We start from the raw sequence: 24,092 nt of genomic DNA on the forward strand, positions 1-24,092 counted from the left end.
AAGAAAAAGGAACGGCCTAACTTCTACGGAATGTTCAGTCAAAATGTGCCGATTTCTAACGCTTTTATCGCCATATTGGAAATGGAGCTACCACAATGCAACGCAATCGGAGTGCGCACACGGCCTGCGATGCCTCAGTCAGAAAAATTAAAGCGAAAGAATTGTCGCTTCGTCGAAATTAAAAATGTATTGTCGTTGTCGCAAAATTTTGCTCCTTTTCCGTCAGTATTTTCCGGCTGTCGGTTCAGCGGAACAAGATTGTCGCTACATTTTTAACAATGTCGCTGTTGCTAAAAGTCGCACCTTTTCTGTCAGTTTTTTTTCGGCGGTCGGTTCATCGTTTCATCGGAACAAGATTGTCGCCACATTTTTTAGCAATGTCGCTTGTCTCCAATACCTCTTAGAAGGCCTCAACAAACGGCACAAACTGTTGTTACTGCTCGCGTGGAATAATATAATGACTAATTTGCAAACAATAATAAGCTTGAGTTCCATATTTACAAGGACCTCTACACACTCGCCAACTGCTTTACTCCGTGCTGTATAAACACCCCTTATTGCTACAATACAATGAAGGATTTGTGAAGTTTTTCGGTACTTATTGATTATGTTTTTACTGATATCTCAAGTATTACTGTGGAACTTTCTACTGAGTAATTGTTACAGATTTTTCTTAGGCGGCCGCAGCGTTTTAAGAGTTTTGAGTTGCAGTGATTGAGAACTCTTCCGTCTATTAAGTTTACTGCCAGTGACTTACGATTTGTCTTGCACGGGGGTCGCAGTCAAAGAGAATTCACCTTCTGAATTCTTAAAAGAATCCTTAAGATTTTTTTTGTCGATTTCGGTGGGCTGATATTCTGTGGTGATTAAAGTATCAAGAATTGAACGATTCTTTTCTTCGGCTAAATAAAGCGCTCGCATTTTTTCTCTGACTTCCTTAACCTTTTCTTTTAATTCTTTTGGTTTAGTATAGTCCTTACTTTCAAAAGCTTTTCTAAGTTGCTCCTTGATGTAACCTTGAAAAATCCACAAAAAGCATTTTGCAATTTCAGGTGTTTTTTCCACGATAGACTCCATAAATTCGTCGAAGCTGTGGTTCTCATCTTCGCCCTCATTGTCTTGATAGCCTTCTGCCTCGCTTTCAGAATCTTTCGACACCTCGCCCTTGCTCAGTACTTTTTTCAGATCATTCATCGCTCCTCTCCCATTCATGGCTAGATTTGTAAACTCTGTCTCGGTAGTCATTTTCTTAAAAGTTGATAAATAAAACTTCAGATTAGCACTTGTCTCCATCTCCAGCCGGGTTACCATTATTGCCTGATCTATGGCTCCGTCTTGTTTTTTGACAACCATCTTCTCAAGATTATCTAGAGACTCCGCGTCCGCGTTAAAAGCAGTTGGGATATCTCGCAATAAAATAAAGGCAAGATTTAATCTTTCTACAAAATCCTTTTTCATTTGTCTTACGCATTGAAACTGTTAGGAATTTAATCTTCTTTTCCTTACTTTACGCTAGACACGCGTTCAAAATGTTTGACCGCTCTGTTGGTTTTATGTTTCGCGTAATGAAACAGCTGTTAAACCACACGTCGGTGTTAGTGTTGCATCAGGCTGGTGGCGTAGGATTAAAAAAAATCACGTGCAACACTCAAACCTTAGTTTTCTAGGAATAGTAGTGCGATTCAATAACACGAAGCTGTAGAGCCCTAGCAGTGATAACTCAATTTGTCTTTATTAAAAGCATGTATATTGACAGATCAAAAACTTTTGACTATGTTGAAAGCTTGCCAACTTTTGAAGTACCGTTGGCCTCTTTTAAAAGTATCTTTGAAGCAAAGGTAAATAAAATCCTTAATTTCCTCCAACTTCTGCTGTCAGCTTTCTGTTTGAGATTTAGTGTTATTCATTATTGTTGGAGTGATACTCTACAAACGGCAAAAATGTTTTTAATTCCTCACGTGGAGTTATTTCTCATTTCAGCAAAAATACTTTTTCAATGTGTCCCAGTCAACAATTTTCTACTCCCCCCTCCACACCACCATAGCGTCCCGGAAACCTTGGAAAATCGAGCCTTTGACATACGTTATATTCCCTGGATTTTGGTTCTTGCTTTACTTTTAATCTTATGAAATTTAAACCAAAATAAGGAAGATCTGTTCAAGTCTTGTAATGATCACAAAGCTTGCCCAACACTTGTCATTACAGCTACCTAGCTGCTGTCTTATCTGTCCTTCGCACTTGGCTTCTCTTCCTTTGATTACACGGTCTATCATAAAGTTTGTTCAATGGCATGTGATCTGAACATTGCATTTTTTAGATCATCTTATAACCAATCATTAGTTATCTCCCAGGGGAGGGGGGTAGTGGAGGATTTTGCAGTGGATTAAATGGTTTTCCAGACGCAGTGGAGTGGGGTCCAGTTGTTGCCAACAGAGTATAGAGGGGGAATATAGAAAATCGATCGTCAATTATCATTTTTATAAAATTCATCCTTAAGCGTTCAACCTAATATAATCTGAATTTTCACCGGAATGTTGTGTGAACTGAAAAACGGTAACGCTATAATTACTCCAACTAGAGTCTGACGTTTTGGCCAACCTATCACTTTATTGGCTTTCGTCGATATTTAGACATTTAATAACATCTTAATCGACTCGCACAGAGATTTAATTTATACACCTTTCTTTTCAATATTGTACATTTACCAGCGAATAAATGATCGGCAGACACACCACAACATGTTAAATAAAGTCCACTATCTCCTTTATCCTTTCTACCTATGGCCGACTCGTGCAGTAAGTACTTAATCTACAGTTGAAACATGGTGGTGAACTTGTAGTTATTGGTCTTGTAGCAATGCAAGGTTGCTCTTACTTCAAAAGCCAAGGTTCCAGAAAATCACGGAGAGATCCATAATTATGGTAAACATCCAACTCCGCAGAATAATCAACGCATAAGTAGCCCACAAAAACAGCACAAAATAGCATCCTGCGTTTATCGAATTTCCGCATGCAAAATTCGTTAAAATTTAGCCGCTGCAATGCAAATCTCTCTTCGCCTGCACAAGCCTAATTCCACTATTTTCCAATTCTATGTCGCGTTTCGCCTCACAGTGGTTCAGCATATATCTGATAAGATTTCTGCCTCGGAACGAAAATACATCAGAACGCACTGAAAGTTTTTTGACTAAGTGAAATTAAAGATAGGCGGAAATAAATTCCACAGTTTTTTTGTCAGAAAAGCACAGGATTATTTCTGTTCCCTTTTGATCAATCCAGCCGCTAATGTTTACATGTGATCACTAGTAAAATAGATAAAGATGTTGCGCATTCCAATTAGCTAGCTTTGTACTATAGAACGTGAAAGAATTTACCGTGATGTGCCACAGGTATCCCACGGAATTATGCAAATTTACATAAAGCTGAGGTAAGAAATTTTACGTGACAGATCTCTTAAACCATTGCCTGGAAACGGAATGAGGAAGATTCTTCACAAAGGAAGCATTAAACCATACACGATACTTTTGTTTGAAAACAAAAGGGTAAGATTCACTTCAATTAATATATTGATCGAAGTAGGTTTGGTAATTTTGAGTTGGGTTGAATGCATGACTGATTTAGCGTGTGAAGTGCTTGTGGAGTAATCATCTCACTCAAATAATTTTTTGATTTGAGCTTCCTGATAGATCACATCTTTTCTCTTTTATTAGTTTTGGTGATCTTTTTTGCACGCAATTCTACAGTTTCCATTAGCTGTTGAAGCAAGTGATATTAGGAAAAAATGACCGAGCAGAGTTCTATTGTAACTGTTGAAGATAAACAAGAAACATTAATCGGGAAGGTTTGCAACCCATGGATGTGGCGAGTTGCGAATGGTTTCATGGCCTTGTTTTTCGCTTTTGCCTCATATGTTCAGGTCAGTCCACCATATTTTGAGCTTATTATGTTCTCAGCACCAGAAAAGGTGAATCTGTGGCGATATCATAATTTATTTATCGTTACGATAAATTAAGCCTCACTGATAAAGAGTTCTTTTAAAATAAGCTACATTCATGAGCAACAATACGTGTTCTTTCGTTCACTCGACACGTAGATTGAGGTAAGGAAATATTACGTAATTGTGAAAATATTATTTTTTGTTATTATTAATTAAGAACTTTGTAATGTTCAGTGATGGTTTTGAGCCTTTCAGGCAGCCGCGTGACGTCTAGCGCTTTTAGAGCACATTTCGGTTAGGAACTAGTTCTTTTCATGAATAATAAATACAGTTTGTTCACAAAGAGTTAGCTCTACAGGTAGTGTCTGCAGAGGATTTTTCTGATATCAAAACTCGGCCAGATTAAGAGGTTTAGAGCCGAGAAAAGAATCATGAAAGTGTAAGACACAAGGGAATCCCCATCCTGCAGATTGAATATTGTTTTATTAATCTCGTAAGTTTAGGAGAACTTTTCTTTTTTGCAGTAACTCTAAAGACTAGGAGAATTTCATAGAAATTAGAGCAATTTTAAAATTTAAGCAGCGCTCAACGACCTATGAGAAAAGTTAAATAGGGGTAAATTATTCATATTCTAATGCTAAAAGTTGACAAGAAATTATTCACAAAATGTTTGTTGTCATATGCTCAAATGTAACACTTTGTGACTTAAGGTGACTGAATTGTTGGATAGCAGAAAGAATTTTTGGTGAATGCATGTATGATTTTGATTTATGATCTTAGAATTTTTTAATCTTTATTTGTCCACAACAGATCAATGACCCTGATCCTGTAATATGGATGGTAAGCCAGGCTTCTTTTCAGTGGTAATAGATTTTGGTTTTAAGATGGTAATTATATGAAGTGGGTAATTTTCTGAGACAAAACAAAATATTAAGGCCTCAAGGAAAAGAAAGGTCTGCTGCAATGACTAGGATGACTTATATTTTGTTTAAGGATATCTGTTGTTGCATCTACTTAAAACCCCTTTGATCTCTAAGAGTGACTAGCATCTACTTTCTCCTTACAGTATTGCTCCTGAATCACACATTAAGGTCATGAGAATAAAGGAAATGATCACCAACTAAAGAAGCTAGATTGCTAAACAAATTTTCCTCTTCAGAGCCGTAGGAAATGTATTCATTTGAGAACAGTATGGAGAATATGCATACTGATGTTAGAGTATAAAGGGTTATTAATACATCAATAGGGAAATAATTGAATAAATGGTGAAATGATCTTAAAGCTGTGAAATTTGCATGTGAAAGAAATATGATTCATGTTTGAGGACTGTATGGAGTCAAACAAGAAACCAATAGTAAACTTGGAAGAAACTGGGTTCAAAACTTGAGTGAAGTGAAAATTTTCAGAGTTTACCGTAATCCCACCCTGTTTTTGTTAAAAACATATGATTCTTCTTACATTTGCTTTCTAGTTGATCTATGCCATTCCATGTTTCCTGTGTATTGCTTTAGTGATTGATTCATCATTACAAGGTAAAAAATCTGATTATGGAAACTGATGTCTTTGATCAATATTTATGTCAGCAGATCCAGGTCTTGAAACAATAAGGAAGCCACTTTATTAAGCAAGTGGATCTTTTTTAAGGTCTCAGATGTGCATTATAACATTTGTCATTTTGATGGCAACTTAACACTTTGACCTCTAAGAGTGACTGACATTTAATTTCTCCATACAATATCACCCCAAATTCATATGTTATGGTTACAAGAATAAAGTAAATGATCACCAACCAAAAAGCACCTTACAAAATGTATAGAGAACAGTGTAGATGAAATACATACTGATGGGATCAATATCAGTATCTGGGCAACTGCCCACCTACCCCTCCCCTAACTCAACAACAGTCAATTAATAACAAGTTAGGGTTAATGTTGGGTTAGGGAGGGGTAGGTGGGCAGTTGCCCAGAAACTGATATTGGTCCTACTGATGTTAGGGGTGTATGTAGGGAGGTTAATTATAAATAAACAATGACTAATTATCTCCTATGACTGAATGTATAATCATTTTTTCATATCTATTCTGTTTTGGTTTGTCTATACTTACAGACAACAATTTTTTTTATCTCTTTATTTTGAAGGTCATTATGTATGGAGGTATACAGCCGTCATTCATGTTGCTGTCTGTAATCTGGGTATTTTTTACTCACTAAGTGTCCTATTTGGGACTGAGATCAGCTTCAAAAATCCTCTGGAATATGAAGAAGGGAGGTGAGATATATATCTTGTTCACAAATGAAAAATAAAGTGAAGATCAAGTTTAATTTATAAAATAAGGATAACAAATTTGAAAATAAGTCAAATAAACAGAGTTAGTGATCATTATAACTGAATGAAAAGATTTAAAATGTCCAAGCAGTTACATTGTTTATAAACTATCTGAACATAGATATGAGTTAGCCCTCTCACACCAAGGAGTGTCCAAGATGCAAATTCTCCCTACAGTTTATGTAATTATTTTTAGACTGGAAATGAGAAGTAGGAATGTGAAAAAGGTGTGTGGGGGGAGGGGCTGGTTTTTGGATAAAACTCTGAATTCTCATTACTAGCCTACAAAGCTTTATACGGTAATTAGTTTGTAAAATTAGCTCAATCATATCTTAAAAGAAAAAGGTTCAACATTTACATCTCTCCTAATCTCAGTTTTTGTGTGATGGGGGATTTTTAATGTGCTCAGGAATGCCATCATTTAGGTGCCCAGTCTTATGCCCTCAATTGACTGAAAGAATTCTCAATAAAATTTAAGGAATCTGTGACTTTCGTGTTGCACTTGAATAATGTCTTTCTACCACAAAGGTTATTGTTTTATCCCAATCAAGAATCCTGATTTCCTCTCTGGGTATGTACCATTGAAGGACTTACGGTAATTAGATGGTACAACCTGGATGGGTGTCTCACACTTAACCCTTCAACTCCCAAGATCTCATTAGTAATTCTCCTTACTGTCTGCCATACAATTCTGGTGATGTTAGTTTGGAGAATTATGTATTGGATCAACTTATAATCTCCTAACTGATATTTTCTTTATTCTCATCACTTGTCTGCTTGATATTGTATCAATATTGTAAGGAGAAATTCTATTTTGGTGACTCATGGGAGTTAAAGGGTTAATGCTCAAGGCAACTGTACTCTCTAAAACCTTGCCTTGTTCTTTTTGGCAGGGAAATTGGAGGCCTTTTGATAATCATAGCCTGGTTAGGGCTCTGTTGGCTAAGAAGACTCAGAGGGTAATAATAATATGACTCTCTTTGATTCCTTTTGATGTTTTCCTTTGTTGCGAGCAGCTGTTCTGATTTCTTTGGATCTTAGTAAATAACACTGTATATGTTTTGTTTATACTTTGCAGTTTTAGTGAAGCAAATGTCTTTTTTTGGTCAGCCACAATAGCTGTCTCTCTGACTCCATTTGTTCTCTTGGGTTACTATGTAAACACATGGGATGTGTCTGCCATACAAAGCCACTGTAAAGATATAATTTCAAGGCATCTGTACAAAGAAATTTAAATATGTGTATTTCAGAAAATGATGAAAAATCCAATTCAATATGTCAATAGATCAGACCCCAGTTGTTCAAAGGATGGATAACACTATCCACTGGATAAATGACCTGTATCAGGTGGATAACGCTATACATTCTGCTATTACTTATTACCTGGAGATTTATCTTTTGGATAGCATTATCCACCTTTTAAACAACTGGACCCAACAGCATATCTGGTCTCCTTTGCAGCCAAAGTTTGGACTTGTCACACAATGCACTTGTAATGTGCTATATAGTGTGAGAACATGCTGTGTGACAAGACCAAAAATTAGCTGTGAAGGAGACCACAGCATATCAGGTAGAGATATAAAATGAGGTCAGGAAATTCTAAGTCCTTTTTCAGAAAAAAACAAATTTAAATAAAGAAATGTAGCCAGAGATTAGCATTTATGAGAACTAGACGTAGCAGGAATCAACATCTGGTTCATGTTGTTCAAAGGTTGGATAACACTATCTGATTCACTGGATAAATCTCTATGTGGTGGATAGTGCATTATGTTTCACTAGCTCTCTTCCCCTGGATAACAATTTATCTATTGGATAGTGTTATCCATCCTTGAACAACTGGGCTCTGGTCTTGATCATTGATCAAGCTGAGAACAAAGAAATAAATAATTATACACAAATGGTATGTATAACGAGATAAATATATATATAGACATCCTTTATTAACCTTTGGCCTTGTTTATAGCCTAGAGGGGCTAAGAATTTTTATTCTTGGTAATGAAAAAAAATAAATAAATAAATAATGGCATATAGAGATTGCAAACCCAGAGCCCTGTAATGTAAAAGACCATTTTGAATTTTTGTCAGTTGTTATGGAGTTGTAGAATGAAATAAACCACTTTATTCCCAATTGTTGCAAGTTGTTTATGTTAGCTTTAAAATATTCTTCCAAAAACACACATACTTACAATTTTACGTCAACAGTGTTACAATATTTATGAAATATTTCGTAATTATTTCAGTTTGTTGCATTTTAGCCCGCGATCTTTAAACACTTAAAGCGGATAATCATGTGATCATGCGTTGAGTGGAAACTCACGAGAGTAACGATAAGGGACGAGGGATCAAAAAGCTTGAACCGTTTTCTGCCTTTTTCACTGGTATTTTCCTCCGTCTGCAAAAGATGCAACGAGTATTTACCAGAAAGGTAAGGTCTGTTTCGACGATAGCTAGGAGAGAGGGGTAAAGATAGTTTAAGTTCACCGAGTTTGAAGTTGACTAAACCGTGACCTATATCCCCAACTCACCTGGACGATCGGCGATATGAACTCTGTTCTTGCATACAAACGACTAAGAGCCGTTGGAGTACAGATATTGTATTTAAAGCAGTTTCACTGTGACACGCAAATTTCTTCGTTTAATTCAACCTCCGTGAAATCAAAATACTGTAGACGAAATATATGAAAGATTTAAAAAGTTTCCTCGATGACGTATTATGTGTTTTATCTTCCTCCTTGTCTTTGTTTATGTGCGAGAAGTGAACAGTTCATTTGTAAATTTATAAAGCTCAAATTCCGGGCAATATCCGATGCAAGTCCGGCACATTTTTCTGAGAATAATTTCATCAGCCTCAGGTGCATTTACATTGAAAATATCCAAATGTCTTATAACATTACCGGACCTCCTTCCGCAAATCCTTGCAGCATCACAATCTGGTCTGCTTCAACAAAATAATTGAAACCAGGAGATCATACAATGTATTGCTAAAAGTCTTAATATACCTTTTGAATTTGATTTGATGAAAAGTGGGTTTCACTTTATGTTGTTAGAACAGAGAGGGTTGCAATTTATGACAAATCTTTACTAATACTTTTTTCTGACATGCAGTCAGTCATGTCCAAGGCAACATGCAGTTTTTCTGGTGCAGTTTTGATTGGAACAATGTGTGATTTTCTTAGGCTAGATGTTGAACTTGCACAGTTCCACTACAACCCTTTTCAGGAGTGTACATGAGTGCATGTGAATGTCAAAAATGAAACCCTTTTTTATTATTAGTATTATTTTCATTGTACTGGAATGACAAGTCCTACAAGTGCTATAACTATCCCACTGTAACACATCACTTACAAACTAAAATTTTAACTTTTGATTAAGCAGTCAGGGCAGCCTGATAGATTTGGGTTATCCAATAATGTACTGGCATCCAGAGAACTAGTAATACCTTTGTGATGTAGAAATTGTTACAAGTTTAAGGATTGTGGGCTGGTTAGAGAGGTATTTGCTAATATATCAAAAGAGTCATAAAAATGGGAAAGTCAGTACTTGAGTTGAATGGTCCTTCCAGAGCTTAATCATACTTTCTTAAGCATTAAGTGACTAGAAGTATTACTACTTCCCCTGGATGGGATGCCAGTCCATCATAGGTTACCCCCATGCCATTGGTCAGCTTCCCCTGACACTTCCCCAGTACCCCTTTCTACCCCTGGGTTGGGAGAAACATTGTGAGACTCGAGTGTCTTGCCCAAGAACATAACACTAAGACCTAGAACCCTGATGTCTTAACCCAGAGTTCAGCATGTTAACCCCTAAGCCAGCAGGTCTTCACAAGCTGTAGTGTAAACTATAACACTTCTCTAGAACTAGAAAACCTTTTACAGCTGTATCTTCTTAATTTTTGTAATAATTGTGTGTAAATGTTCTAACTTATTAATTTTATTTTTTCAGGCTGTGTTATCTGTTCGAACAGCTGTCTATCATGGCAGACTCTTTTCAACATCGTATACAGCTTCTCAAAAGGTGAAGTTCTTGACTGTGTGTGATAAAATATTACTACCTACATGTACAGGTAGAAGTAGCAAATGCAAGCAGTTGCACAGCTTATTGGTGGTTTTCACTATCACACCATCATCAAAACCATTAAACAATTAAACTCAAGAATCAAAGAGATAAGAAAAGATTAATATTTAAACAGTTTTGCAAAGATTCAGGTTTGTGCGACGTTTTGTGCAGGAGTTCTTCAAAGAAATGTTTTATTTGAGTTAAATGCAATTTAATAGAGTTAACAACAAAGAGCATGGGCATTCTCTAGTAGACAGTGGTTTTTTTGCATATGCGCATGCATATGCAGCTCCTTCATGGAAGAAGTCTCTGTGTAGGAGCTGGCTACCAATAGTGGAAGCTCCTGGATGTTTCAGGCACCCAACCTCCACTTAGCAATGTAGTTGTTAACTCCAATTTATAAGGCTCTTTTTGGAGACAGGGTAACAAATATAGTGACTGGAAGCTAACAAGAACATAAGACATTAATTTTTCCCTATTAAAAGCCTGTAGTTGTCTTCTCAGGGCTCATACACGTCTGCTGTATATGAGTACTTATTCTCATACAAAGATACAAAGACTGTTAAGATTGCAAAATCTGAGTGGATAAGTCACTTTTTTTGACCTATGCGGCAGCTTTCTCAGTCACTATGAAAAACCCTATCAAACTGAAAATTTGCAAATAGATAAGTCTTCAGCCGTTCTTATTACTAACTAAACTAAAATCTCAAAAGAGTTGATAATTCTTCTTTTTTTAATTTTGATGATATTGCATGAAAACCAAGAATAGGAAAAAGACTTGCAGATGGGAAATTTTAGTAATTTTTTCAACTTTGTTGGTTGTTTACCTTGTGGGAATTTAGTGTCAAATTGAAATTAATTAACTCTCTGTTTTTACAGTCAAGAGCCATGCTAACCAAGCTTTGTTCTACCACCTTGTATTAATGTTGTTCTTCTCTATTAAAGGTGCCTTTGAGTAAATTTGAGCCAGACTCGCATCTTAACTACCAGCACCTAGAAGACAATATAAGAATAGTCCGTGATAGGTAAGCACTTGGAAATGAGCTTATCTCTTTTCAGGCAAGATATGAAACCTTATGCTTAAACATTGTTTTTTTTTTCTTGTCTTTTTAGGCTCAACAGACCATTGACACTCTCTGAAAAAATTCTTTATTCCCATTTGGATGACCCAGCCAACCAGGTATAGTTGATACATGTGAACTTTACCGTCAAATAATGAACTGAGAGTTGATTTTCTTGCAAGGTTTATCTGAAAGCCTTGACTTTGTGCTCCTTTACCCATACTTACTAAATCTTGCTTGCTATCCTCTGTCATTTAGTAAAAATTTTTATACCTCATAGAAGTAAGGGTCTCTCTGTTCTTCTCTTTACACTCAATACTGAAGCTTAATGTATACACCTTGTATACACAATGTCTCTAAACAAATTTGTGCTTTTGTAGATTTTTTTTAACCTGTTAATTTTTTTTTAACAGGATATAGAAAGAGGTGTATCATATTTGAAGTTGAGGCCTGATCGAGTTGCTATGCAAGATGCTACAGCTCAGGTAAATTTTAAAAGTGTTGTTTTATATTCGTTGGTAAGTGTAATACTTGCAAAAGACAGGTATCAATGTAAAGGAAAGATAACCTGAAACTAAGAAATTAGGTAAAGCTGTTGATGTAATTAAAGCTAATTATAATCATAATTTGTTCTTGATTTAGCCAAAAACATGCTTGTTTGTCCTTTTGATGAGAATATCACAATTATTATCCATAAACCCATTGGCAATTGAATTTAACCTTGCTATAAATCAGTTTCTATCAGTATTTAAATTCTGTTCATTTTATTTTAGATGGCTATGCTCCAGTTTATCTCAAGTGGACTTCCTAAGGTTAGTGGGGAGGTTCAATTTCTGCAATTACTCCTGTGCTAAGTTGCATTAGATATCACTTACAGGGGTTTCAAAACAAGCTGGCCACCGCCAGAGTTCCGACAGCTACTTGATAACATGTTGCCAGTTACTCTGGTCAAAATAATTACCTTTTGGCCTTTCCACAGCCACCCGCTTTTGCGGAATCTGAGGCCTACTTTAAAACATTTTGAAACCCCTGACTTAACATCAGTTTTATTTAGTAGTTCTGTCATTCTACACAGACATGGTGTCTGTTAGGCATTGAAATTGGAGAAACCTTGTGCTACTAGGCAGAATTCTCTGGCTGGATTTCTTTGATCTGAGCAATTATTTCTCAGTCATGGAGAATATTCTCCAATTATCTTAGGCTCTATTCTTGCTACTACATTTGTATACAAAACATAGGCCTAGCATAGGCCTTTCGGCAATGTTACTGCAAAATTGTCTTTGTCACTCACATAGAAGAAATAGAGACATTTGGATTTCCTTGGTATTTAGTTGAAAGCTTCAAGTCTATTATTCCAGCATATGTGTATTGTAATTTACATGTATTTCTTAAGTAATGACTATAATAATTGTTCTTTTCGTAGGTGGCTGTTCCAACAACCATTCACTGTGATCACTTGATAGAGGCAAAAGTGGGAGGTGAAGAGGATTTGAAAAAAGCAGTGGATGTCAACCAAGAGGTGTACAACTTCTTGGCAACAGCGTCAGCCAAGTATGGTGTTGGCTTCTGGAAACCAGGCAGTGGAATCATCCATCAAATAGTTCTAGAAAATTATGGTTTTCCTGGAGTGCTATTGATTGGCACTGATAGTCACACACCAAATGGAGGTTTTTATATTATTTGTCTTGTTTGTGCAGTTTCCCTCTTTTTAAGAGTTTAAAGTGTAAAATTCTGTGATTGCTCCTTGTGAGACTCCAAAGTTGTCTGGAGTATCTTGCTTAGTATCTGTTCAATTAATTGACTTTTTTTTTTGTTTTTAATTGTGTGAAACCTGAAATTTGCCTGAGAATGTTCTGTGTAATGATGGTTGTTTTGTTATCAATACATACATTGTTAATTTCATGCTATTGCTCTGCATATTCAATCAAAGTAAGGAAATTTGCAGAAATAAACTTGGAGAAATGTTTATCAGAGGAATTTTGTTCCTGTAGTCCTTACACTCTCTACTGTTTTATATTTTCCAGGCGGCCTTGGGGGTCTGTGTATAGGTGTAGGTGGGGCTGATGCTGTCGACGTCATGGCAGATTTACCATGGGAACTGAAGTGCCCCAAGGTACATTGTATCATATTAATTGTGTATTTATATTGTAATTATTATCTTATGTATTGATGTATTTTTCAAATCAAAATATACTTGTACATGTATATAGTTCAAAGCCTTCCATAAGCAGAGCCCACATGCAAAAATTAAGTATTTGGATGTGGTACCCTTACAACTGCATATGCTGTTGTACATGATGCAAAAAAAAATTGCAAATCTGAATGATACTGAGGATTGAAAGAGCACTAGATCTTAATTTAAATGCTCATCAATGCTCTAAGCAATTGTTTTTGGCTAATGTATTGGACTTCATTTTTCATTTTAACAGGTGATAGGAGTGAACCTGACTGGAGAACTCAAGGGTTGGACATCTCCTAAAGGTAGAGATCACTTTTCAAAATCATTGAATATGTGTATGTGTTATGTACATCATCCTATAACTCTTTGAACCATAAGAGTGACCAGCTAATTTCTCTTTACAGTAAAACTACTGAATCATCCATTAACCCTTTAACCCCAAAGAGTGATTATTAACTATTTTCTCCCATCAGTATCACCCCTAAAACAAACATTGAGGTCATGAGAATAAAGGAAATGATCACCAACTCAAGAAGCTCTTGATTGTTAAACAAATTCTCTTTGTCAGCACCTTAGTAAATGTACAGAGAACAGTATGGAGAATATGCATACTGATGTGAGGGTGTAAAGGGTTAGGATCATAAGAATAAAGGAAATGATCACGAACCTAAGATGCTGTGATTGTTATATGAATTCTACTGGTCAGCACTATAGGAAATATATAGAAAAGAGTATCGAGAATATGGACACTGATGATAGGATGTGAAGGGTTAAGATTAAATTAAAAGATGAGTTCTGTGAATTCTGTAAATGAATTTGTACAAAAAGAGGAAGTTACTTTCAATCTTTTTTCTTCTTGATTATTGATGTATGATAATTGGTTTCCTATTTAACAGACATCATCCTTAAAGTAGCTGGAATCTTGACAGTCAAAGGAGGAACTGGTGCAATTATTGAATATTTTGGACCTGGGGTGGATTCTATCTCCTGTACAGGTATGCATCGTCAATTTTCCAAAGCTTATAATTTTTAAATCACAAGGTGCCTTAAGGTTCTTGTCTCAGTAGTCTGAGCTGCACAGCTCTGAATAGCTTTCATAATTAGATAGTTTTACAAGGTACCCAAAGCTTCTCTAAAGCACAGGCTTGGCTGCATGTAGATAGATTCAGTGCCACACAATTCTAAAAGAAAAGTCAGTATATAATCTTTCATATGGAACCAAGTGTATCTGCCACTCTCCTTAATAAGGGCCACTTACTGGTAACCTGCTAACTCACCTTGTGTAAGATGGGTGTCTGAGGTATCTATTGTTTTTAGCCAGGCCCAAAGTAGAATACCACCCATGATTTATAAATTCTGCAGCCCACTCAATGAGCCACACACCATTCTGAGGCATCATTACCTCTGATTGGAAGGAAGAATTCCTTCCAAGAATTGGAAGTGGAAGGAAGAAAAGTGTTGTGATGGCCTGGGACTCATAATGAGTTGGCGACATAAATAAAAGAGAGGAAAGATATGAAAATATGTGATATGAAGGAAAATAGAGAGAGAGAAAAGAAAAAGCTATTTCAAAACAGGCAGAATTGGTTTCTCCAAATAAAAAAAGTTACTTTATGCTGTATGAATTTTCTGATCAGGAATGGGAACAATTTGTAACATGGGTGCAGAAATTGGTGCCACAACGTCAGTATTTCCATACAATCACCGGATGGAGTCATACCTGAAGGCAACTGGAAGATCAGCAATAGCTGACCTTGCCACCAAACATGCTGAATTTTTGAAATCTGACAGCGGAGCAGACTATGATCAAGTTGTGGAGATTGATCTCAGTGAGGTGAGTGTTTGCTCTCTACTTTCCTCTGTCAACTATTGAGAACAGTACTGTAGTAGTTGATTCAACTCAAAAAACATTGACCGCGTACCACACTTGTGCGATAGGTTTATGATGATGGTATCACACATAATGTAGTCTAAATAGTTATTATTAATTATTGTGGTGATTTAGCTTGAGCCACATGTGAATGGTCCCTATACACCAGACTTGGCACATCCCATTTCCAAACTTGGGTCAACAGCAAAACAGAGTGGCTGGCCCATGGACATCAAAGTTGGTAAGTTATAGCCTTTCACTGTAGTATCATTTAATCTCTTTAAGGGAATTAGAATTTCAAATCTTTGGAATTCTCTAATTTTGGAAAAATGATTGAAGAATTTTCTTTAATGCTAGGTCTGATTGGAAGTTGCACCAATAGTAGTTATGAAGATATGACAAGAGCTGCTAGTATTGCAAAACAAGCTCTTAAACATGGACTTAAGTCCAGGTATGAGCTCTTGTAATTTCTTTTTTTTACCATTAACTTCCTTTTGTTTAAAATTAAAAAGTGTTTGATTTATGGTCAATTTCTTTTTCTCAATTCCAAGGTCATTGTTCACAGTCACACCAGGTTCAGAACAAATCCGTGCTACCATTGAACGAGATGGAATTGTGAGTTGTACTTACTCCTTTTCAATCTATTTTTGCATTTTGTAGGTATTTTTTACAGTTATGAAATAGCAACCTTTCTCTGACCTCTATGAAAAAGTAGCACCCTGCTCTGAGGTGCTCTACCTTTGCATTAAGTTACTTTAAAACCTCAGTAATAATATAAAAAAGTTAATTGATCAGATGCTGGATATTCAGCTTCCTAACTATAGTACTCTAATTGAATTTCCAATTTGTGCTCATTGTAAATTTTTATACTTGAAATATTATTTCATCAGGCAGAGACATTGAGAGAATTTGGAGGAACAGTGTTGGCAAATGCATGTGGACCTTGCATTGGACAGTGGAACAGGTATAAGGACAGTTCCAATGCTCTATTATCTACCTACACAAGAAGTTTAAGTTGTAGGGACATGATGATTTTACTCAATTAAATGCTGTCTTCCAAAATCTCTGCCCCCAATCAACACTTCAACTCCCAAGATCTGATTGTTAATTCTCCCTCGTAGCTGTTACATATTTCCTTTTGAATTTGTTATGAGAATTTGAGGATAGATCACGATAACTACCTGATAAGTTTGAGTATTCTCATTGCCTGGTTGCTTAATAATGTATGGTATTATAGGAAGAAGTTACATGTTATTCATTTATAAGAATTAAAGGCTTAAACACTGGACATGGAAGCAAAATCACCATTAAACGCTGCCCTCAAATGACTAGGAGTACCCAATCACAAGAATGCATTCCACTGTGGAGGATAAGAAGGAAACATTATGCTAACTATTGCAAAACTCTATATCATGCAGAAGATGAGCTATAGATGATGTACTTGAAATATGCAGACTAAAAATTACCAGATGCATACGCCGTTTTGAAGCAATCATTGCAATAATGATGATGTTTTGTGTTTGTAGACAAGATGTCAAGAAAGGAGAACCAAACACAATAGTGACATCTTACAACCGAAATTTCACAGGACGCAATGATGCAAACCCAGCAACTCATGCATTTGTTACTTCACCAGAGGTGGGGCATACGCAACCACAGTGTTTAACGAAGCTGTTTTATCCCTGATTTATTTCTGTTTTAGAGCAAATTTCACTTGCGTGTCGAAAGGAATCTGAGATTACACTAGTTTTTCTTTAATTTGCTCTGTGATTGGTCCAGAAACTCGCGCCAATCTCTTAATCAATCAGATGCCAAAATAAAACCAACCAGCGACTTGGTCGCCCGCGTTTTCACGCGCTATTGGAAGTTTTGAATTCTCATTGGCTCTAAAGCTATTTTCCTTTCCTTTGATTGGCGGTCGTGTTTAGTTTGGTTTTGGTTTTGCGACACTCGATCGAAACGCGATCTTTATTTTAATAGTTATGGATAACCAATTTGGATGAAATGTTGACGTATTTCTTTATTTAATTTATCCTGTTATCAACAGATGGTGACAGCAATGTCCATCGCTGGTGACTTGAGTTTTAACCCTGAGACAGACACTTTAACAGGCGCAAACGGTGAGGTTATATGTACATGTATGTACATGTACATGAGATTTATGGAGAAACAATTTGTGGCACAACTTATGCAAGAATTAAATAGAGGCTACAGAGCGAAGTTGATTCGGGTTATAATTTTTTACTTTCCAGGTGAATCGTTTAAACTTGAAAATCCCTATGGTGATGAACTGCCCAACAAGGTAAGCATATCTTTGAACAAGTGAAACCGCCGCATAGCGTTAACTTACTTTCTGTTGCAGTACCTAAGGTTAGTAGAATTTAGCCTCTGGGGTGTACTCTGTTCAGCGATAAATGTGAGATAAGTAGGTAAAATAAGAGGTACAGCTCACTGAAAGATGAGAATATTCCTGTTTTTACTTCCAGTTTCTTTATATCCTACCTCGATGGAAAATTTTCCCCCTTCTCACAAAAGAGGTCATCGGGCGTAAGGTCACCTCGTTCAAGAGTACTGGTTTCACTAAAACTTTTGATTTACTCTTCAGGGTTTTGATCCTGGTGAGGATACATACCAGGTACGTCACAAACTTTCTTTTTTGACTTACGTTGATGCAACTATAGGCAAAAGTAATCCGAGATTGCATTGTTTTTCTTTACTACTTTGCTCTGTGATTGATTCGGAAAGCTTGCGTCACCCTTTCAGCTAATCAGACGCGAAAGCGAAGGCGACGTGGTCTTTTACGTTTTCCTGCATTGCAGTGAAGTTCACTTGTTTTTACCTAAAGTTCTCATCACCCAGAATTGTACGAGAAGTATGGCAGAAAATAGGGAGAATTAATATTTAGATCTTGCAATTGAGAAGGGAGAACATGATCAAAAACTACTTCCTGTTACTTCACAGGCCCCTCCAGCTGATAGTTCATCTGTTGCCGTAGACGTTGATCCTCAAAGGTGAGGCTTTTTGGAGAGTCCAAACAACGATAATTCGGATGAATTTCGGCCCACGATGAGTTAGGAAATTTACTCAGGTGTTTAATGTCTTCCTTCACAGCAACCGCCTTCAGCTTCTTACTCCTTTTGACAAATGGGACGGGAAAGACCATGAAGACATGACGATTTTGCTCAAGGTGGGTTTAAAAAAAGTTAAAGCGAAGTATTACTGATGAGGAAATGTGTTTTTTAAAATAGGGGACGACAGAACATCGCCAGAATTCAATTTTGAGTTTTGCTCATGCAATCATGACGTTATGCCGTTATGACACATTGCCAACTTACTAAGGCCTTAAGTGAATTATGGGTTGACCGGTCGGTCTGGTCATAATGTTATTTAATGCTTTTGGATTGATATTTTGTTGCTAGGTGAAGGGCAAGTGTACAACAGACCACATCAGGTAGAGAGAGATCCATGTGAAGTATCTTTTTTATAGCTCTCCCTGACTTCCGACTAATTGCGTGCTTCACGGAAAGCAAAGCTCACAACTAGCCTTGCGGCGCACTCTGCTGTTCAGATTTATCAACTTGAGGCACTAAGACTGCACCCCATTATGACAGTGAAAAAAAAAACGTACCTGTCCTTTTATCTGTCTACCACTCGACTGCCATAGGATAGTGCGCGAGAAGGCTCTCACTGGACGCGCTTTTCCTCCATCCGCCCGCGTGAGAGTTGAGGCGAGTCATGCTTTCCCGCCGGTGGAGAAACACTCATAACGAACAACGCCGAATCGCTATTAACCCTTTGCACCTTAAAATTAGTATGCATATTCTCCTTACTGTTCTCTATACATTTCCTGAAGCACTGACAAGGAGAATTTGTTTAAAAATCAGAAGCTTTATAAGTTGGTGATCATTTCCTTGATTCTCGTGACCTTAATGTGTGATTCAGGGGTGATATTGTAAGGAGAAATTAGAAGCTGGTTACCTTAGGGGTTAATGCGGGCCTGCTCGAAGGCTAGCGATAGAAGTACTCAGCTTTCTCAAACGCTGCCTCTTGAATGATGAACGACGCTCTGTTGGAACATCTTTGATTTATTGATTGATTGATTGATTGATTATTACTATTATTATTGTTATATTTTATATATTTCCTATAAATTTGCTTAAATTGTAAGGGCCTTTTTTTTCTTGGCATAACAATGAGGGATGAAACTAAACCTGTCTGTGGTAAGAAGCTACAGACTGGGTTGGCCATAGTATTTCTATTAAACGTACTTTGGTGTAAAATAGCGCGGCAGGTCCATGGCTCAAGTACAGAGGGCATTTGGATAATATTTCAAACAACATGTTTATTGGGTGAGTACAGATATTTGAGTACACCTACATCACGTCTATTCCTCCTTTAAAAAAATTGAGCACAAGTTTGTCATTTGTAATTCTGTCACTCTGCTTCATCCTTTACCATCTTTGTTCCTTTTTGGGGTCGATCCCCCCAGCATCAGTATGCATATTCTTCGTACCGGTCACTATACACTTCCTAAGGTGCTGACAAGGAGAATTTGTTTAACAATCAAGAGCTTCTTTCGTTGGAGATCATTTCCTTGATTCTCGTGACCTTAATGTTTGATGCAGGGGTGATATTGTAAGGAGAAATAAGATGCTGGTCAGTCCAAGGGGTCTGAGGGTTAAGGAAATGCTCTAAAATAAGAGAGATTACTAGAGATATCTTGTTATAACACGTTTGGATAAGTTGCATTGAATAAAAGTAAGTTTGATTCCTTTAGCCTTCTGATCCCGCCATAGTTAAAAGGCTTTCGCTGTTGTTGAACTTGTAATTTTAAATCTCGCGTTTAAATGCTTTTTTTTTTTATCCACAGAGCCATCAACAGTGAGAATGACAAGGCTAACCATGTAAAGAATCTGCTAACTGGAGAGTATGGAGCCGTGCCTGACACCGCAAGGGACTACAAGGTGAAAATTAGCCTTATTGATGAAACAAAAATGATACAATTTCCTTTTCTAGCGTTGGAAGCGGAGAATACCAAACTCTACACACAGAGGGCATTAATTCTTCTATTTCAAGTTTCTTTGACGTAAGGATAGGTAGTTGAAGTGACAACTGTCGACACCAGTTTAACATCTGTTAAAAGGCCGGAGGCGCAGTATTTCCGAGGAAATAGGCAAGGGAATGGAAAAAAGAGAAGACAATTCCTGTATAGCCTGCGCAGTCACTGTGTTAGAACCTGAGTGATCAGAGAAGCTTTTATTTTCTGGACACTCCAAGTGACAAGGCACAGCAACTCGGCGCGGTGATAGGTCGTAGTGTAAATTTGTTGCGTGTAAAATGGAAGATTTTGTTAAAATCGTTGTCCATGCTGCTGAATGACATTCGAACTGAATTGAAGTGCTGACTGAAAGTCGAACCAATTCAAACTGGTTTGATTGTATGTTGTAGATCTTAGCGTTAGATCGAGTCAATGCGACAAGAACCGTAGCGAGTTGCGACTCTGTGTTTGAGGATCTTCACATCCCTTTGTCGCCGTTCTGTATCAACTTTGTTTGACTTTTTCTTATGTAGTCAAAAGGAGTAAAATGGGTCGTAGTTGGAGATGAAAACTACGGTGAAGGAAGCAGCAGGGAACATGCTGCCTTAGAGCCAAGGCATCTTGGCGGACGAGCTATCATAGTCAAGAGCTTTGCTCGTATTCATGGTATGTTGTCGTGTGTTGTTAGTGTTTAGGATATTTAATCCGTTGCTGTGCTTACGTGCAAACAATCGACCTTATCGATCTTTCTTGGCGTGTCTTTAAATAGCTTCCTTAAAGACAATAAACAAGCAATTGCCCAGCCCTTATGTTGCCATCTCTCCCCGTTACCAAATGGTACAAACAAAGATCGGTAGCAAGTTCCAAGGGAAAGAACTCTCAACTTTTGATTGCTGTCTACCTCTCAACAACGTCTGAGCCGTAGCTCCATATTAACCCTTAAACTCCCAAGATCTGATTGTTAATTCTCCCCTCTAGCTGCTACACATTTTCTTATAAATCCGTCATGAGAATTTAGTGTTAGATCAAGATAACAACTTCTACCTGATAAGTTGGATTTTTTCTCAATACCTGTTTGCTGGATAATGTGTGGATATTGTAGGGAGAAATTCCATGTTAATAACTTCTGGGAGTAAAAGGGTCAAAAAACACTCCTTTCATTGAGTTAACCACCTTCCCAACTAACTCATATGGTTCTCTTTCAGAAACAAATTTGAAGAAACAGGGTAAGATTTTCAAACTTTCTTCTTTAAACGACCTTTAGATCAAAAGCGTCTTTGCGCATCCTTGATTGTTCGCAAACAAAATTGGGGTGAAAATTGAAGACAAAAATAATATTGATTTCCCTGTTATACAAGTGTAGTATAAGCGTTTAAATTCCAAATGTGCCTTATTCGTGTTTGGTGGACTGGTAAAATGTTTTTCGCTTTGTTAACCATTCTTTCAGCTGACGCCCATTGAATATTACTTAAACTAGAAATTTACTCCTTTCTCTCCAGCCATGCGCCAATTTCTGTTCTTCGTTTTTTAATTCATTCGAATTATCAAGTTACTATTCACCCACTCTGTGGTAGTTGCATTTCTTTCATTAAAGGAGCAAAAGTTCCCGGCCGAAATTTCACTTATATTAACGCAGAAATCTGTTCTGCAAAACAAAGTGATATCCAATCGCAAAATTTTTGTGCTCTAGAGAATACGACGACCATTTTTACTGTATTTCATGTAAAAGCATTAAAGAGCATCTAGGCCTTTTTGGTGCTCCTTAAAGATCTTCTGACTAATATCTTGGTTATAACACAGTGCACGGTACGCCGTCAAAACTAACGTCTCCCCCGTATTTCTCTCCACTTTTTTTACCTTTCTGTTTTTTTGGAACAGGACTTCTCCCGTTGACGTTTGCTAATCCGTCAGATTATGACAAAGTTCAACCTGACGACAAGATATCTCTGCTTGGTTTGAACGACCTCGCACCTGGGAAGGTAAGTTGAATAGGTTATATCATCTTTTTCATGAGCTTGTTTACTATTTAAAGCGTCATCTATCGTACCCAATAATTACTTGTACCTGTAATACCATTTAAGTAGATACGTGAATTATCGAGTGATTGCTTAATTCGCTTTTGTGACAATTGTTCCCCATTTTGCTCTGGACATTAGTCGACTTCTCGTTCATAGAAAGATAGTGTTTGTGCTTAATTTCAAACAAGAGAAGAGGAGGAAGAGAAGCGCTTTCTGACGAGCTCTGGTCGTAAAGAAAAAGCCCCCGTTTTATTTATCTTTTGCGCACGCGTCAAACACGCAGTTAAGACAAAACCAAGGATGCACTCTGTAACGCTGATGAATGAAGACGATCTTAAGGAAATGAGTGACGTTCAAAACTTCCTTAAAAGCGGAGAAACACGAAATGCACGAAAGTCGCATTGAACGGAACATGATTAAATTAAGATTGAAAGATTACCATGAGGTACAAATTGATCAACATATCTCTCCCTTTCTTTCACTCTAAAGCCTGTGAAGACTGTGCTGAAACACAAGGATGGAAGCCAAGATGAGATTCAGCTGAATCACACCATGAATGAGTCACAGCTTGAGTGGTTTCGAGCTGGCTCTGCACTCAATAGAATGGCCGAATTGTCAAAGTAGGCTCCGTCAAGAATGCGCTTCTGACTTACTAATTTCAAGATCGTCAGCTTTGTTTTGCAGCGCTTCAACGCGGAAATTATTGAATGCAGTGACAGACGAAATAATCAAGATCCTTTGGTGAATGTCATTTTAACATTGTGTTGGTTTTCAAGATAAAGCCAAAATCTGGTCAAAATCTTGGCAGTTTTCTGGATGATGTATTCAATGGACATTTTTTAGCTCATTTGCTAGTTCGTTCCTAACAGAACTATCTTATTCCATGTAGAAATTAAAAACGTTGATTGAAATCAAATGTTATTAAAGAAAGAAACTTTTTGACGCTGGTCATGTTGTGCTTTTAATTTTCCCCCATTGTATGAAAATTTCTTTTGCGTCCTGTGATAGAATAAATATGCAGAATAATGCTTTGATTTGAAAATACGTTTTTCAGTATAAATCGGGTGCTTTTAAAGATTTCAGAAAATTTTTTAAGGGAACGTTGGATTAAATGATAGAGTTCAGTTTAGTGAAGTTAAAGAAAAACCGATTTTTTCGGCCTCTGAAGGTGGGAAGTAACCTTAAGATATTTTTGCAAGGAAAAGCTTCGTGTGAAATGATTGGGAGATATTTGTCGTCTTCTGTAGTACTCCGAAACAAACGATAAGTAGCATCGGGAAACATCGGGTCAAATAAGGTCCTGTTCGGATTTTGTTGATACCATCACTCACTCACTCGGTCATTTCAAGGACATTTGTGGTTACGCCTTCAGTCTCTAAAACAACAACAATAACTTCAGACGCAAAATGTTTGTCTCGTACAGCTTTATCGTGGGCTCAAATCCCCCACGCTAATTACAATTAAACGGAGCAGGGCGTGCAAGGCTCGTACATTTACCTTGGAAGCGTCCTCTTGACCAATTTGAACCTTCATTTGGAAAGTTTTATAGTCTGTGACAAATTACTGGAATTTATCCAAGCCAAGGTAGGTAATTCATACTTTTGAATAA

General features: G+C 37.1%; 2 protein-coding genes across 2 annotated transcripts; both read left to right on the forward strand.

The window, feature by feature from the left end:
• Window positions 1–3,434: 3,434 nt before the first annotated feature.
• On the forward strand, window positions 3,435–8,241 carry LOC131772089 (transmembrane protein 220-like). Its single transcript, XM_059087994.2, has 7 exons — window positions 3,435–3,541; window positions 3,710–3,915; window positions 4,747–4,776; window positions 5,408–5,468; window positions 6,075–6,204; window positions 7,155–7,220; window positions 7,340–8,241. Exons 2-7 carry the CDS (start codon window positions 3,781–3,783, stop codon window positions 7,494–7,496), a joined length of 579 nt encoding a protein of 192 aa, XP_058943977.1. The 5' UTR covers window positions 3,435–3,541; window positions 3,710–3,780; the 3' UTR covers window positions 7,497–8,241.
• Window positions 8,242–8,548: 307 nt separating this feature from the next.
• LOC131772088 (aconitate hydratase, mitochondrial-like) lies at window positions 8,549–23,425 on the forward strand. Its single transcript, XM_059087993.2, has 28 exons — window positions 8,549–8,686; window positions 10,204–10,275; window positions 11,263–11,342; window positions 11,431–11,497; window positions 11,792–11,863; window positions 12,152–12,190; window positions 12,802–13,045; window positions 13,403–13,491; window positions 13,808–13,859; window positions 14,454–14,552; window positions 15,195–15,391; window positions 15,563–15,668; window positions 15,785–15,878; window positions 15,979–16,042; window positions 16,318–16,391; window positions 16,954–17,065; window positions 17,475–17,547; window positions 17,680–17,729; window positions 18,033–18,062; window positions 18,389–18,438; window positions 18,539–18,614; window positions 18,847–18,878; window positions 19,711–19,776; window positions 20,298–20,391; window positions 20,999–21,131; window positions 21,671–21,691; window positions 22,344–22,444; window positions 22,973–23,425. The coding sequence occupies exons 1-28, from the start codon at window positions 8,663–8,665 to the stop codon at window positions 23,105–23,107; spliced, it is 2,346 nt and encodes a 781-aa protein (XP_058943976.2). The 5' UTR covers window positions 8,549–8,662; the 3' UTR covers window positions 23,108–23,425.
• The last annotated feature ends 667 nt before the right edge of the window (window positions 23,426–24,092 follow it).

Source organism: Pocillopora verrucosa, chromosome 8 (genome assembly GCF_036669915.1).
Source record: "Pocillopora verrucosa isolate sample1 chromosome 8, ASM3666991v2, whole genome shotgun sequence".
In the NCBI taxonomy this organism is placed as follows: Eukaryota; Metazoa; Cnidaria; class Anthozoa; order Scleractinia; family Pocilloporidae; genus Pocillopora; species Pocillopora verrucosa.

What these genes read in the sequence shown, in the direction of transcription:
- LOC131772089 (XM_059087994.2), top strand. Translation starts at nt 3,781, where the DNA reads ATGACCGAGCAGAGTTCTATTGTAACTGTTGAAGATAAACAAGAAACA. An exon ending in CTTTTGCCTCATATGTTCAG is followed by an intron (nt 3,916 to 4,746) that starts GTCAGTCCACCA and finishes TGTCCACAACAG; the next exon opens with ATCAATGACCCTGATCCTGT. An exon ending in GATTGATTCATCATTACAAG is followed by an intron (nt 5,469 to 6,074) that starts GTAAAAAATCTG and finishes TTTATTTTGAAG; the next exon opens with GTCATTATGTATGGAGGTAT.
- LOC131772088 (XM_059087993.2), top strand. Translation starts at nt 8,663, where the DNA reads ATGCAACGAGTATTTACCAGAAAG. An exon ending in TCTCAAGTGGACTTCCTAAG is followed by an intron (nt 12,191 to 12,801) that starts GTTAGTGGGGAG and finishes TTCTTTTCGTAG; the next exon opens with GTGGCTGTTCCAACAACCAT. An exon ending in GTAGACGTTGATCCTCAAAG is followed by an intron (nt 18,439 to 18,538) that starts GTGAGGCTTTTT and finishes CTTCCTTCACAG; the next exon opens with CAACCGCCTTCAGCTTCTTA.